The 14,658-nt window shown below is 47.9% G+C and overlaps 7 protein-coding genes across 7 annotated transcripts; 4 read left to right on the forward strand and 3 right to left on the reverse strand.

The window, feature by feature from the left end:
* Window positions 1-1,635: 1,635 nt before the first annotated feature.
* PENARI_c005G03317 (uncharacterized protein) lies at window positions 1,636-2,064 on the forward strand (the record flags this gene model as incomplete). The annotated part of the gene is made up of 1 exon (XM_022629669.1): window positions 1,636-2,064. The coding sequence occupies one exon, from the start codon at window positions 1,636-1,638 to the stop codon at window positions 2,062-2,064; it is 429 nt and encodes a 142-aa protein (XP_022490302.1).
* Window positions 2,065-2,587: 523 nt separating this feature from the next.
* PENARI_c005G05016 (oxidoreductase, short-chain dehydrogenase/reductase family) lies at window positions 2,588-3,539 on the reverse strand (the record flags this gene model as incomplete). Its single annotated transcript, XM_022629729.1, has 4 exons — window positions 2,588-2,799; window positions 2,856-3,007; window positions 3,068-3,268; window positions 3,322-3,539. 4 exons carry the CDS (start codon window positions 3,537-3,539, stop codon window positions 2,588-2,590), a joined length of 783 nt encoding a protein of 260 aa, XP_022490607.1.
* Window positions 3,540-4,323: 784 nt separating this feature from the next.
* On the forward strand, window positions 4,324-5,346 carry PENARI_c005G02265 (uncharacterized protein; the record flags this gene model as incomplete). The annotated part of the gene is made up of 1 exon (XM_022629612.1): window positions 4,324-5,346. The coding sequence occupies one exon, from the start codon at window positions 4,324-4,326 to the stop codon at window positions 5,344-5,346; it is 1,023 nt and encodes a 340-aa protein (XP_022490593.1).
* A 189-nt stretch (window positions 5,347-5,535) lies between these two features.
* PENARI_c005G10406 (cytochrome P450) lies at window positions 5,536-7,297 on the reverse strand (the record flags this gene model as incomplete). The annotated part of the gene is made up of 4 exons (XM_022630000.1): window positions 5,536-5,708; window positions 5,789-6,055; window positions 6,114-6,780; window positions 6,848-7,297. 4 exons carry the CDS (start codon window positions 7,295-7,297, stop codon window positions 5,536-5,538), a joined length of 1,557 nt encoding a protein of 518 aa, XP_022490544.1.
* Window positions 7,298-7,568: 271 nt separating this feature from the next.
* Window positions 7,569-9,374, reverse strand: PENARI_c005G00489 (putative serine peptidase, family S28; the record flags this gene model as incomplete). Its single annotated transcript, XM_022629539.1, has 3 exons — window positions 7,569-8,817; window positions 8,868-9,082; window positions 9,165-9,374. 3 exons carry the CDS (start codon window positions 9,372-9,374, stop codon window positions 7,569-7,571), a joined length of 1,674 nt encoding a protein of 557 aa, XP_022490329.1.
* A 2,025-nt stretch (window positions 9,375-11,399) lies between these two features.
* On the forward strand, window positions 11,400-12,372 carry PENARI_c005G12161 (SDR family NAD(P)-dependent oxidoreductase; the record flags this gene model as incomplete). The annotated part of the gene is made up of 4 exons (XM_022630075.1): window positions 11,400-11,683; window positions 11,738-11,967; window positions 12,026-12,127; window positions 12,179-12,372. 4 exons carry the CDS (start codon window positions 11,400-11,402, stop codon window positions 12,370-12,372), a joined length of 810 nt encoding a protein of 269 aa, XP_022490256.1.
* A 1,785-nt stretch (window positions 12,373-14,157) lies between these two features.
* PENARI_c005G02400 (ester cyclase) lies at window positions 14,158-14,583 on the forward strand (the record flags this gene model as incomplete). Its single annotated transcript, XM_022629615.1, has 1 exon — window positions 14,158-14,583. The coding sequence occupies one exon, from the start codon at window positions 14,158-14,160 to the stop codon at window positions 14,581-14,583; it is 426 nt and encodes a 141-aa protein (XP_022490475.1).
* Window positions 14,584-14,658: the final 75 nt, after the last annotated feature.

Consider the following 14,658-nt stretch of genomic DNA (forward strand, 5'->3'; position numbering starts at 1 on the left):
ATAGCTCAGCAGCGCCTTTCGAAGGTGCGGGTAGTCCCCTATAAGTCTATCGCCGTGATAGGGACTATCTATATTGGTTGTACTGTTGTGGAGTTGTGTGGGTCACAATCCAGTAATATAGGTACAGGTCTAACCCTAACGCATGAGTAGTGCGTATCAGGATGACAGAACAATACCACCAAAAAAAAAGTGCTCCAACAAGTAGGTCCCTAAAAATCCTTACTCTCTTAGCTGATAACTGGGCTTGACGATTGGTGACAGTTGGTGGAGCTTAATGTGGGGCTACAGGGGGACAAGCCTTCAATTATAAGCACTCTTTTTGTTTGGGATTTTTCTTTCTCTTCTATTCTCCGCCTCGCTTCGGGATAAATTCGTTTCTATCAATACCGGTGACCTGATCCAACCACTCCGCACTGTCACCCTCCACCAAGACACCTCATTTCAGCAGCATAATGGCGGCAGCATTACCCCCGGAACTGTTGCACGAGATAGCAGAGCTTCTACAAAATGATGGGGCCTCTCTAGTTCCATGCACTACTGTATGTCGCTTATGGCTGGCGGCTTTCGAACCCCTTATCTATCACAGCCTAGCCGTCTATAGTGATGATAAGCACAAACAAGAGGGGCAACGTGGAATTTCTCTAGCAAATTTGCAAAAGATCACATCTGGCGATCGTGCTATAAGGCAAACCTGGATCCGAACTCTAGAATACAATATCCTCACCCCCTACGAACTCTTAGACTGGACCACACGCAAAGAGAGGAATACGGAAGCTTATTGTATAGACAACTCTGTCAGAAAGGCTAATGATCTAGCTTTCCAGACAGCTATAGTTAATCTTTTCCAAGAGCTTCACTTATGGAAGAGTTCCCGTCTGAGATTGGACCTAGGTGTTCGAGGACGTCGAGGTGATTATGCGCCAGAACCACATACTGAAGACTGGGATGTCGCCGGTGAATACCTTTGGGATTATAAAGATGGCCGCAGGTTTTCGACCCCACCTTACAGAGCGCGGTTTCTCAACGATACGCCAGGTCTTGCATCTGTTCCGTGCATTGAGAAGCTCTCTTTCATAAATGAAATTTGGCCCGGGGGCACGCATCATCAGATTTGGACTGGAGCAATCCAAATTATCATCCAACGCTGTCCAACAATCTACGAGTTAGCGCTAAACCTTGACGAATGGGTCCGTCCGGATCACTTGGAGTATATACAAACGCGTCGTATAGGTAAGCTATACCTTTTGTCGTTATGGATTCTCCTTAGCCCTAGACATGGTTTACTAATAGCTATATAGCATTGGGATTCCTTATTAGTTCTATCCCAAAGAGCCTACAGGTGCTAGACTATGAAGGGGAGAAGGAAGAACATTGGAAGCAAACCTTGTCCCCACTCAATGTTATCCCTTCGGGGATTGATAGTATGAGCATCAACTTGCGAGATCTCAGTGTTCACCTCCGGGTATTAAAGTTTAAAAACAGCGCTATTGCGTATGACTTTATGTGTCCCTTGGACGGAGAAGGAAAGCCGGAACTAGGCTCCCTGCACTGGCCCTATCTGAAGGTCTTAGAGGTTGAGTGTGTGCGACCCTGGCTTCCATCAGGTAAGAAAGCAAAACAAGCACTACGTCCAAGATGCCTAGTAATAAATCCCAAACAGGAGAACCGACTTACCACTACACGGCGGAGGACCAGGCCGAAATCAACCAAATCGACGACTGGGACTGGGAGATATGTGATCTCGAGCGGGGATGGCTTGGACCAACAGAGAGGATTGAAGAACATTTCCACCGGCTTCTCATATCGATGGGCTATGCGGCTCAACGTATGCCCAGTTTGAAAAGCCTGAGATTTGAAATCCAGAGTGAAAACGAGTTTATTCTTTATTTCCGGAATACCGCCGACGGGATTACCCTTGGGTGGGAGTGTTATCCGGAATATCAGCCAGATGAGCGGGTTGCCAAGGCCTGGAATATTGACCCGGATGACCCGAAGGTTGACTTTGCTTACCAGTATGACGCTTCTGTGGCACTGAAGAGCTGGCCGCCCGAACCACATTCCTAGCTTGGGCTCTTCATTGTGTTACTACAAAAGAGATAGTTATGTTGAAAAATGGATTGTAGGAAGAAAGTGTTACATATTCCTGCCAGAAGACACTGTAAATTTCAACATTATGCTAGCCATCTAAAAGAAGAAACCCTCGGATTGTTGAAGTTTGATATACGATGAACTGATGAAGTACGAAATACAGTGCTTTGAACGAGAGTGTTTAAGTCTACCCCCTCGGAGGAAGTATCTTTACGCCTATTTATAGTGGTAAAGTACAGCAGCGAGGGCTCCGTGGAGATACTCCAGGTTTGTGCCGTGGGTATTACCCACTGCGGCCCTAATGAGAAATGGGTGTATGAAATCGAGACATGAACACAACAGATTCGCTCAGGCCCGGAAAATAATATATTGTATGCGCCGTTGCTATTGATCGTACGCCAAATATCTGTTCTCAGAGAGTTGGCTCAAAAAGGTCCTGATAGGGATCGGTGATGCTCATCTAGGTGTCACCGGCACTTGATAGCCTTGCAGTTGTGATTCAGAAATAAGACCTCATCATCTTCGCCAATTCATCAAAAGCAGATCGTCTCTTGCCAAGAATATCATTGAACACCTCCGGGGATCCGACAGACCCAACAACGATCTGATCCTCCCCAGACAACAGTCCTTGATGTGCCGCATTGATGAACTCACCTAAGGGCATACCCATGCCTCGCCCTTTCTCCTTTCCCATGTAGTCATGAATCTCGGCTGATTATCCAATTAGTTTGACCCTTGGAACAGATTACGACAAGCAATAGACTTACTCTGCACTAAAGGCGGCGAGATTTCAATGACCTTCACATTCGTCTTGGACAGCTGCTCCCGCAAGCAAAGCACGAAAACGTTTAGCGCCGCCTTGGATGCGCAATAGGCAGGCATAGGTACAGCAGGCACAATGGAAATGTTGGAGCCCGTACTGATCCGCATTAGCCATCGCTTCTACGCTGATGCCTCATGCTCGGCAACGATTACTTACAAAACCAAACCGGTCGGAGTATTTTTGCTGGTCAAGAAGGGCAAGAAGGCGTGCGTAAGAGCCACGAAGCTGTTGAAGTTGACACTAACTTCTTTTTGGAATTGATCGAGGTCGAATTTGGCGGGATCGCTCATGTCATAAATACGCTGAAAACCCGCATTCAAAAAGACACAGTCAATGTCCGGGAAAGTCTTGGTAACGCTTTTTTAGGATCAGCATCAAGGTTTTCAGTTCAAGGCTCGGTGAATCTATACCTCTCGACAAAGCCGGGAATTGCTTTTATGTCTGCAAGATCAAATGCCACGCTGCTGGCCTTGTCCTCGCCGTGCATGCGGACGAATTCATCTAAGCGTTCCTGTCGTCGACCGACAGCGGTGATTTTAAGACCACTCTCTGCAAGTCGGTCGGCCATAGCGCGACCAATACCTGAAGTCGCTCCGATGAGGAGAACATGCTTGTATGGAAAAGCCATGGTTGCGAGACACGTATATATTGTATAGCTATACAGTCATAAGAACAGCGCTCCTGGCAATTTATATGTATCCCAAAGCCGGACTTTAGCACCGAACTCGCTAATTCCGAGATGTTCAACATGAAGTCAGACGAGATGGCTTCCAGACTGGGAAAGGTCAACTTCAAATATTGTCCAATTAGGCGAGAGAATATCCACATCCAGCCCCACTAGCGTCGAAATGATTACCTAGTAAGGCTTAGCGGATTTCAGACCCAAAGTACCCATCCCATACTCCAAACGTCACTTATTTCCGATATTTCTTCCATACCACAATGGTGTTTCGCGGGCGACCATCCAAGGCCTGCTCTCGATGTCGTTCTCGGAGGTTGAGAGTAAGGCCACTGACCCCTCTAGGTAGTCAAAAGCTAACCCCGAACAGTGCGATCTCCGACCCGGTTCATGCGGGGCGTGCTTGCGAGCCAACGAGCCCTGTTCCGGATATCGCAATGTGCCCGAACTTCGCATACAGGATGAGACAGAGTCCATCCATCGCAAGTTCCTTGCGCCGAGTGTGAAAAGCTTGCAATACCCAGTTGAGCTTCAAGCTAGGGATGTCTTCTTCGCACACTATGTATCACCAAGATCAAGGGGATGGGATTTTCTCATCCAGATGCCAAGGTCAATACCCTCCTATATGACGGCCAGTCTTGATGCGGTGTGCTTGGCCTTTCTAGCTCAGCGGCGGATGTCGTCGTCACTTTTAAGTCGCGCCCGCTCGGAATATTCCACCGCCCTTCGAACAATGAATGAGGCGCTTTCGTCTTCTACTGTAAACGCCAAACATTATATGCTTACCAGTTCCATGTGTCTGGACCTGTTTGAAAAACTTACCAATACTGGCCCCGGGGGAAAGGAGTTTTGGTTGGGGCATATCAGGGGCTCACTTGCTCTTGTTCAGGCTTTGGGGTTGGAAAATCTCAAAGACCCTATGTCTTTACGTCTGCTGGTACGACTGGTGGCCAATTGTACTATTTCGTCTGTGGCAAGTGCCACCGCTATCCCGAGTGCGCTGCTCGAAGTACGATCACACCTTGAGAGACATGCGGATATAGGGACGGATCCAAAATGGAAACTGACTGCCTTGATGGGAGAGTATGCTGTTCTCCGAAGCAGAATTGCAAATTCTTCAGTATCATTGGATGAGTGCATTACCATGGCTTGGGGGCTTGATCTGAAGCTGATGGAATTGTCTCAGAGCATGACTAAAGGATGGCTACCTGAGATCCAGGGAGCGGCAGATGTTTTCCCTCGAAGAGAGATTTATCCAGATCGTCATGCTACACAGGCGTGGAACACAATACGGCTGGCCCGCATTTTACTCCATGAGTTCCTATTGCAACCCGACAAAAGTGATCATGAACTCAAAACTATCGCAGAAGATGGTCTATATGGCCTGAGTGTCGATATTATTGCAGCAATGGCCGATGACATATGCGCCACAGTTCTCCAATACACAGATGCATCATCTCAATCTGGTGACTCTCGTTTGGCTGCACTGTCTCAACAGAATACGGATTCCGGAAAGAACATGGATTCATCTGAAACATTGAACTGCTACTCTTTGCTCTTTCCACTATATATCGTTGGGAGATCCAAATGGACAAGTTCATGTCGAAAGGCCTGGGCTATGCAGCAGCTGGAAGGCATAGGTAAAAGCCAGTGTATCCCCAAAGCGCTGGAGTTGACACACTTGATTGAAGAATCATCTGAAGCAGAACCATGGCCTATATATGCCATGCTTGGGGGCTATGGATTTGTTGCGTGATAACAGTTCCGATGCTGTCACGCTAGCTACCACCTTCCACGCTTTATTAGAAGAGCTTTTTGTACATAGTATATCCACCATCTCTAGTACGTATATAAGTTGCACAGCTTACAACATTTACTACCAGGATTAAACCAAACATTTTTCAATCTTATATTGGTCAAAATCATAACAAGTAAAATACCAATCTCAAATCCGATCCGACGAATACAACCGAATAGGCACACCCAAATCATGCATCATAGTAAGATTCGACAACTTAATAGGTTCCTGTCGAGGATGAGGATCCGCATTTTCAAGTGTATCAAAGTGTTGCATGAGACGGACAACGGTATAGCTTGCTTCTGTGAGAGCATATTGTTCTAAATAACCGTTAGCCACCGCCGGTAATCTCTCATTTTCCGTGTTTCCCTCGGAGAGAAGGCAGAGGCAGTTAACTTACGACCAAGACAAATACGCGGTCCACCATTGAAAGGAAGATACTCCCAGCCATGTTTGGCATTCTCTTCCCAGCGCTCGGGTCTGAAGGATTTGGCATCTTTGCCCCAAAGGTCTGTCCGGCGGTGCATGGCAAAGACGTTGTAGGCAACCATGCCGCCTTTCTTGATATAGACTGGAGATCGTCGGTCCGGCCCACCACCAACTGGGATGGAGGTATCCTTTGTCGCGACACGGAAGTTGACTGGGACGGGTGGCTGAAGACGAAGAACTGGACATATATTAGTTACCATGGACGGTTCCAGTTGACAGCTAAATCAGTTACCAACCTTCGTTGAGAACATATCGCAAATATGGAATATCTTTCAGCTTAGTCTGAGTCATCTCTACCTTGGAGCTCTTCGCATCTCCAAAGTGCTCGATAATCTCACGACGCAGCCGGTTCCACACATTAGGATGACGCGAAAGATAGAAGAAAGTAGAGCTTAGCAGAGAAGCAGTGGTATCACGACCAGCCAGAAGAATATTCAACATGTTATCGCGCAGCATCTTCGGGTCATCGGTCTCAGCGGCCAAAGCCTCCAGGAAAATATATCGACCATCGGCATTCTTCTTCTCTGGATTTCGCTTCGACTCCAAAGCGACATTGACATAATGATCGACGACTTCATGCACGCGACGGTTTGCTTCGCGGAATTCCTTCGGGTTAATAAGCCAATATAAGCCCTGGGCGCGCGACCGCGCCGCCAGATAGTCCTGTGCTGTTCCGAAAGCCTCGGCGAAACCTTGTGCGTTCCCCACAGCGGACTTTTCCAAGACACCTGTCGTCTCTGAGGGTGGGAGCATACATCCCACTGATTCGCCGAAAAGGAAGTGGGTTGCCGAATCCAAGGTCAGCAAGAAGAAAAGCCGCTGGATATCGAAGCTGCTCCTGTCTTTGGGGATTAAATCGATCAAGTGCGAGATATGATCGTCTAGCATTGACAAATCAGCCACCTATTCGAGGGTCAGTGGAGGAACGTGTCTTTAATTCCCCGACAAGGTTTTCCGGGCTTGTTCTTACCTGGTCCCTGGTAAATTGCGGGCGCAATAATCCCCGAGCATGCGACCACCCCGCCCCGTCCAGCGTGAAAATGCCATCGCCCAACAACGGGTCAAATTGCTGGTGTCGAGTGCCGAGACAGAAATCCTTGAATTGCGTCGCCAGAACAGCCTTGATATTCTCAGGCTCGATGGTTGTTGTCAATGTGCGAGTCAGAAATTGCTGACGGAAGGTGTAAGCGCCATGGACGGCGAACTGATCGGTAAGGTAATCGATCCAGCGCTTTTCGCGCACAGCTTTGCTCAGGCGCAAGAATGCGGGGATCCCGAAGAAAGCGGAGTGCCCATTCGGAGGGAGTTCACAGTTTAAGGCTTTGGATTGTTTATGGTGGTGGTATGACTGTGCGAAGTAGCGCAGGATCACGAAGCCTGCATACAATGCGCCAATCCAGGCGATGGCTGGGCTGAGCATACTGTAATAGATGTGAAAATTCTCCGAAAATAGGGATTTTGATTCAAGTATGTGAAGAATTAAATATGTGAAACCGCGGTGATCCCATTTGCATCTACAAGATATGAAGTCACCCCACGAACCACCTCGGTTGGACCACACGTGAGAATCTCGGGAATCGGCGCAGATCAGAATAAAAGAGGAAAAGTTGCAATTCGAGACACTTCACGCTATGTTCACATGGAGAAATGGCGCCTGCCGATCGCTCTTGGCTCGCCGCTATTCGTCCGCCTCAGTGCTCCTGAGGCTTGAAGCATGGCAACCACTCTTTCAACGCCTTGTAAAAGTGGCCTCGGGACACCTTGCCCGGCTCAAATGAAGTGCGAAAGTCGAAACAGTGCTCGGCATTCTCCATGATGTACCCGAACAGCGTGTCTTCCTCGGTCTCCACGTTGCATTTCGGGATGTCCGTCGTGAACGCCACGTGTTGCGGAGCGAAGGCTCCTGTTGCGAGAGGTGAGAGAGTGCGCCATGGGTCGAACTGTCCACCACTCCAGTACACGTTGGACGGACGAATTGTCCACCCGCCGGTCTCTTCGTTGATCTCATTCACTCGGGGGTGTTTAGGCAGCAGGCCCTTCTTGACGGCTTCCGGGAACTGTCGGTTGCACGCGAACTGCACGTACTCGAGTGACTGATACTTGGAAAGAAGGGTGTGAGGACCTTTGTTGATAGTCTGGTAGTATCCCCATTCGTCGCAGTACTGCCATGTCCAACTGATGGTGTCTGGGTCAACTGACGGAGGGGCCAATATGCAGGAGAGGTCCTTGCTTGGATCTAGCTTCTTGCAGTTGGTCTGGAAGTTGAAGTTGACCAGTTCTGTGAAAACCGGCCATGAGGCATACCGCTTGGCGGCATACTCCTTACCCCGGAAGCGAGCGAATCCTCCAGGTGGCGCCGGATGTCCGGTCACCTCGTCGGTCTCCATGTGTTCGCAGAACGACGACAGACCAGCAATTCCACCGCCCAAGCCGTATGACTGGAAATAATTAAAGATGCTGGAGAGTGCTGCAGTGAAATCACCATTGCTGTTGACTTCGGCGCCCTCACCGAAGAATAGCTTTTTGACAGCCGCCGCTGTGGTTTTGTTCTTGGATAGCTGCCCATCGATGTATTCTAATGCCGCTTTGATATCTTTGGTGCAGTTGTAGTACCCGTACGCAACGAGTCCAGCATATACCTGTTCGAAATAAATGCTCATGTCGATTTTCGCCTGAACCGGGGCAGATGATGCATAAGAGGCAAAGATACTGTCGGGGTACTCGTTGCGAGTAAAGGCAGAACGCATGCCGGCATATGATCCTCCCACCATGACCCAAGGCTGTGCGTACGAGGTCAAGTCAACATCCTTGAGGCTATCGCGAGTGAAGTTCTGCGCAAAGTATGGAATGTCCGCCAAAGCCTGGTGGTTGTTCAGGTATAGAAAGTGTTCCGGTGGAGTATCCTTGTTAACGGGGAATGGCAGTGAGTCACCATAGTATCTACGCCGTGTCAGTGAAATCTGGCAATCTTTTGACAAAAGCAGACAAACCTGTGTTCCCATACAATACCGACGCCACTGAATTCTTCAAGCATTTGGTAGAAGAACGAAGACGAATTGCCCAGATGGGCTTGGGCTGAGATTTCGGCTGCTGCCTCCCCGACATCATACACAAAGACAGGTCCTCCTTCTTTATAATGCTTTGTTGAAGCCCAGTACCGATTCTGGTAGAATCCCACGGAGTGATTGCCATGATCGATGGGAAGCTGTGGCATGTTAGTACTGATTCGAACATCGCAACAAACGCAACACTACTGAACATCCTCAGCCTGGGCAATTACAACATACCGAAGCATATTCCGCCTCGATTGTCTCCTCAAGGGAAGCGCTAGCAACAGCGTGCACCGAGGTGCGCTGGCCGAGCAAAATATCCGGGTGAATACCCAGCTCAGCTGAAAGTTTTATATCCCGCGTGAACGGAGTCATGCCATGACCCAATCCCATTCCCGCAGCTGTACCAGACAGCGCAGCCAGGGCCACCAAGGAACCCCGCACCATACTGAAGAAATGCATAGTCGACAGTGTCAAGACTAGCTCGAAAACGAAGCCAGCGACACGAGTTGAAAAGGAGTGGTACTGATCGACATGGCTGGGATACTAGAGAGTATGTATATATACATCCGGAAATGAAGCTATATGAAGGGAAATGGCACGTTGGCCCGAGAACAATGTGATGAGAACAATATGGTTGCGTTCACAGACAGGCACCAGCTATGCATGTGGATTCGGGCATTGGATAACGGCGTAGAAGTGGACACCATACAGCGAGATTCCTGAGACACATTTATCGCGTTCGGCCAATAATTGTTCTGGGGTGACCCTGAGGAATAGTGTGGTTGTAGGTTCTAGATTGATTGTTTGAGTCGGATGTAACCTCTCCCCAGGCAGAAAGAGGAGTATTGGTTGTTTGCTCATGGACCCCTCGCCTAGTCTGCACTATCTAAACTCATTTTAGACACCTACATGGACATTTATCTCTGGTCCGACATGCATTGCATTAGTGTACCGCTCGGGGGTTATAGGCGGGTCAGTTATCGCGTCGATCATGCACTAATTCGGAAGGACTGCGATCGGCCACGCAGACAGATTCAGCGATATCATCACACACTTTGGGGATCTCGCGCGGGTATGCGATGCTGTCATTGGTGTTTCTTCGCTTCGCGAACACATTTCTCCGCTTCAGGAACACCTAAAAAAGGACCCACGCGAGCCGGGTCGATCCCGCCCGAAACCAGGGCCGTATTTGCCATGCGAGGTTTGGACGGGGGTCACAATGGTGGGCCATTCACGCATTCACCGGACTCCGGACAATGTGCGGGGCTTAATATTGTCGTCCGTTGCCCCTGACTAACTATGTCTAATTAGCCTTCTGCTAGCTCACTGTAGACCCTGAATCTTGGATTGTTGGCGAATAATAACATTCCTGGCATTTCGCAACGATTTGCGATCAGAGTGGTGGGCTGGAAGCGGTGTTCCGAGATCGCGGAATGTGCGAAGTCGATCGTGGAATGTCCGTCGGGCACCCGGCAGAGCAGTCGGGGAAAAGCAATTTGCGCTCACAAGACAAACCGTTAAAACATGGCTGAAAATTTAATCAGTTTTACGCTCCAGGAAAGCCTCGTGGTCTCGAGAAATGAGAAACATTGTTCTATACTGTTCTTTCATCTTTCGAGGAATTTAACAGGCCATATCCATCCCTCGTTTATCTCAATTTGTGCCCAGGTCTCACCCAGAGTAACACAAGGGCTCAAACCTCCCTTGAATACAGATCAATCAAAAAGCTTTGCTCTTTGGAGCACTTATTCGCGGTCATTTTCCTCGAGCCCCAAGCACGCCCGGCTACATATACCATGAGACGGCTGATCAAAACCATTGGATCAAAATGACTGCTAGCCCCACTTGCACTAACGGTAAATGGGAAATAGTGGGGCAATACTTAACCGAAATTAGAAAGACCCACAACAACAGGACGGTGGCATAGTTGGTCGAGCATTGTTAACTTCTAGTACACCTGTATACCCCCAAATGGCTGAGCTTCTTCTCGAGTCGCTCACGGAACCTCAGTCGCGGCTAGATTGCGAGAGACCGGTTCGAATCCGGCCCATCCACAATATCTTTTTTTTTTGGCACTTTGTGTATTTTCCCCAAGATCGATGGTCCAAACAGGAAATCTTAACGAGCTCTTGGGTTCGGCTCCCTTGCCTTTTACGTCAAACCCCTCATCCCCTCTATCTACATTAAACTGTTCAGCAGAAGTAGAAAATATACCGATCTTATATTGTTCTCTTCAGACCAAGTAGTGACGATCGGTGGGATATTCTGGAGACATTATACCCACATATATCCCACGGTGATAACTCATGGACAGGAGCACACGTGTCGGCTCAGTTTCCAACATGAATTGTCACCGTATAAAAGACATGCGGGCCCCGTCTGACAGACATGATACACGTCAATCCTGAATCCCACGCTTCGTTTTTCTTCAAACATCAGTCCTTGGTCAGATAAAACATCGAGAGAATCATGTCTAGCTCGGCCCGTTTGCAGGACAAGGTAGCCATCGTCACCGGCGCCTCATCCGGTCTAGGACGAGCGATTGCCATCCGGTACTCGCAGGAAGGGGCCAAGGTGGTCTGCGCCGATTTGACACCCACTGCGCGATCACAGGAAGAATCTGAGATCACGACACATGATCTTATTGTGGAAAAAGGAGGAAAAGCAACTTTTGTGCAGACGGATGTCGGGGACGCAGCGCAGATGGAGAATCTGGTTCAAGTAGCCGTAAGGGAATACGGACGACTCGATATGTATGTGTGCTACTCACCAAAATGTTGAATATCTCAGCTAATAATCGTCAACAGTCTGGTCAACAACGCCGGCATCAGTATCGAGGCACGCAAACCAGCTGTCTTGCATCTCACCGATGAAGAGACATGGGATACGACGATGCGTGTTAACACCAAGTCTGTATTCCTGGGCTGTAAATATGCTCTTACACAAATGCTAGCGCAAGAGCCTCATTCGTCGGGGGATCGTGGCTGGATTGTTAATATTTCTTCAATTATGGCCATGATTGGAGGTCCGGAAAACCGTGAGCATTTCCTCAGTATTGCAATGTTCTGTACCAAATATCACTAACAGTCCTGTAGCATCTTATTGCGCATCGAAGGGTGCAGTTAGCAATTTAACAAGACAGATGGCTTTGGATTATGCGCCTGACAATATCCATATCAATGCACTCTGTCCTGGCTGTGAGTTATCATGGATACAGTTACCTTTGGCTCATGTTGACATATATGCAGATACACAAACTGCTATCTTCAAGGAGACCACTACTAATTTGACTCCGTGGGAAGACCTCAAGCGTCGGCATCCTCTCAAAGGGCCAGGCATGCCGGAGGATATTGCTAGGATGGCTGTTGTATTAGCAAGTGATGATGCCAACTGGGTGACTGGCATCTGTCTCCCAGTAGATGGTGGGTACACTGCTCGTTGAGGGAGTTGAATAGGAAATGTAAACAGCGTGTCTGCATCCAAAGGGTAATATATATGTTCAGCTTTTGCATAGATATTACGACGAAAACACAGATTGTGAATATTTACAGTCAGGAATACTTCAGTAACTGTAGCGGAAACAAGCCTGTCGGCTGTCTTTCAAGTCAAGGCTCTTATTCAAATTCAAGCCACTCCAGTGCTCGGAACAGTTTGCATGAAATAATTTTGATGCCTCCGCCAGTACTGGAGATAGATATGCCCAGAAATAATGAGGGTAATCGGGATAAGCATCATACATAACAGACGCACCGACATTTTCCAATGCCTCCCTCATCAATCTCGCATCATCTCTCAGGATATCAGTTCCACACTCAACGATGTAGACCTTCTTCAAATCATTGAGAGGGGGATGAAGGAGAACAGAGAAACACTTGTCCTAGGGAGGGGCACCATAACTCTCCAAGAAGCACTTCATCGAAGCCAAGGTATTCACAGAATAGCTCGCATTCTCAATTAACGAAGTGTACTGCTCATTCTTGTCGTCGGGGATTGCATCCGAGTGAACTGTTGGGGGAACCAAAGCTAGAATACCCTTCACTTTATCACTCAACATACCAGACTACCGCATAGCCAGGAGAAGGTCGTCCGTCTGCAACTTTGGCAATTGTAAAGACTTCAGCAAAATTAATCCGGTGTAACCATCTGAACTCATAAAATGTTTGTCGATTGCCCCTTGTCCTTTCAAGTTCTTGATCTCTCTATCTGACCTGCATCAAAATACTCTCCCAGAGCCGGAGCGAGCGATCTGTGCAGGTATTGGAACCGTAAATGACCACGTAACTCTGGCAATTTATCTTGTCCAGAAAATGAGCTCAAACTGGGAGCAACAACAATGACTTGCTAATGGCTTATAGCTCTCTATCGGAAGTAACAGATCTTTCCACTTAGGTATCCTACCTCCCTCGTATAGTAGTGCCATATTTTATCATAAACACGCTGTATAATCTCCCTTCGAGAGCAGGGAGCATCAAAGCTGGATCCCCTACATAACTTATATGCCTGGGCACTCGAAGGACCGGCAGCGGGCTGGGCAGTCAAATACTTGTATACATTGTTATGACCGAGTTTGTTTCAAGGCTTGGTTGAAAGCTGCCACCTAGACACTTATGATCCTCTAGCTTGAAGAAAATTTGTTTCAGTAGCACAAGGACATTCCGACGGATATATCCTGTCGGCACATCCGGATGCGAGATGCAAACCATGTAAACATGTCAAACCATCGGGCGACTGTCGGAAAACCCGATATCCATTCCTGGTCGAACCAGTGAGGTCTTTCTATCTCATGCAAACGATACAAACTAAACAAACTGTACGAACACGAAATCGCCATCGTGTACCGTCATAGTTGGAGATATTTCACTATAAATTGGCTTCGTCTCCTATATTCTATTCTCCAAAACAAATTCTCTCTCTTGAATATCAGGTAAACACCGTACATGGTAAATATCCATCGCTCTCTTTCCTTTGTCACTTCGGAAAAGCGTGCATTAAATGAGCCTGATTTGCAATTTTACATTCTTTTGATTCCAATGAAGCCATGTATCCGAGTTCAACTTGTTGTAAGAAGTTCAAGCTCTGATCCTTTACTGATTATTTTGTCCAGAAACCTATCGAAGTGAAACAAGCTCTATTCCCCGAATTTGACCGGAACGAAATTACTGCAAGTGAGTTAAATTTGAGACTACAGTAATGGAAAGAAAGACTGACATGCGTTCAAGTGAGCACAATGTCTCGCCCTCTTCTAGGAAGAATGCAACGCTTCGTTGATTTCATCAATTCAGGCGATGAGACCCTGGGACAGGCCGTGGTTTCTGAATCGGCCGTATTCCACGTTCCATTTTCAGATGCCCCTCTCAAAGGATTGCCTGGGTACATCCATATTCTCAGCATGATGCGCTCCGCCTATCCAGATATCCAGTGGACCCTTGACGATACAGTCATTGAGGAGAATAGAGTTGTAGCGCAGTTTACTTTGCGTGGAACTCACGAAGGTGAATTCTTTGGCGTTCCAGCTTCTGGAAAAGCAATCCAGGCACGAGCGATGAACATATATCGATTTGAAGATGGGAAGATTGTGGAGGAGACCGGAATGCCTGACATTTTTGGAATAATGTTACAAATCGGGGCTGTGAAACCCCCAGGTGCTCAATAGGCAAATTCCCCTTTTATAGGTTGTTTAGAATTTGATCTCACGATTCCCCATTACGTGCAACATTTATGAAAATCT

This window comes from Penicillium arizonense (assembly GCF_001773325.1).
Source record: "Penicillium arizonense strain CBS 141311 chromosome Unknown PENARI_contig005, whole genome shotgun sequence".
In the NCBI taxonomy this organism is placed as follows: domain Eukaryota; kingdom Fungi; phylum Ascomycota; class Eurotiomycetes; order Eurotiales; family Aspergillaceae; genus Penicillium; species Penicillium arizonense.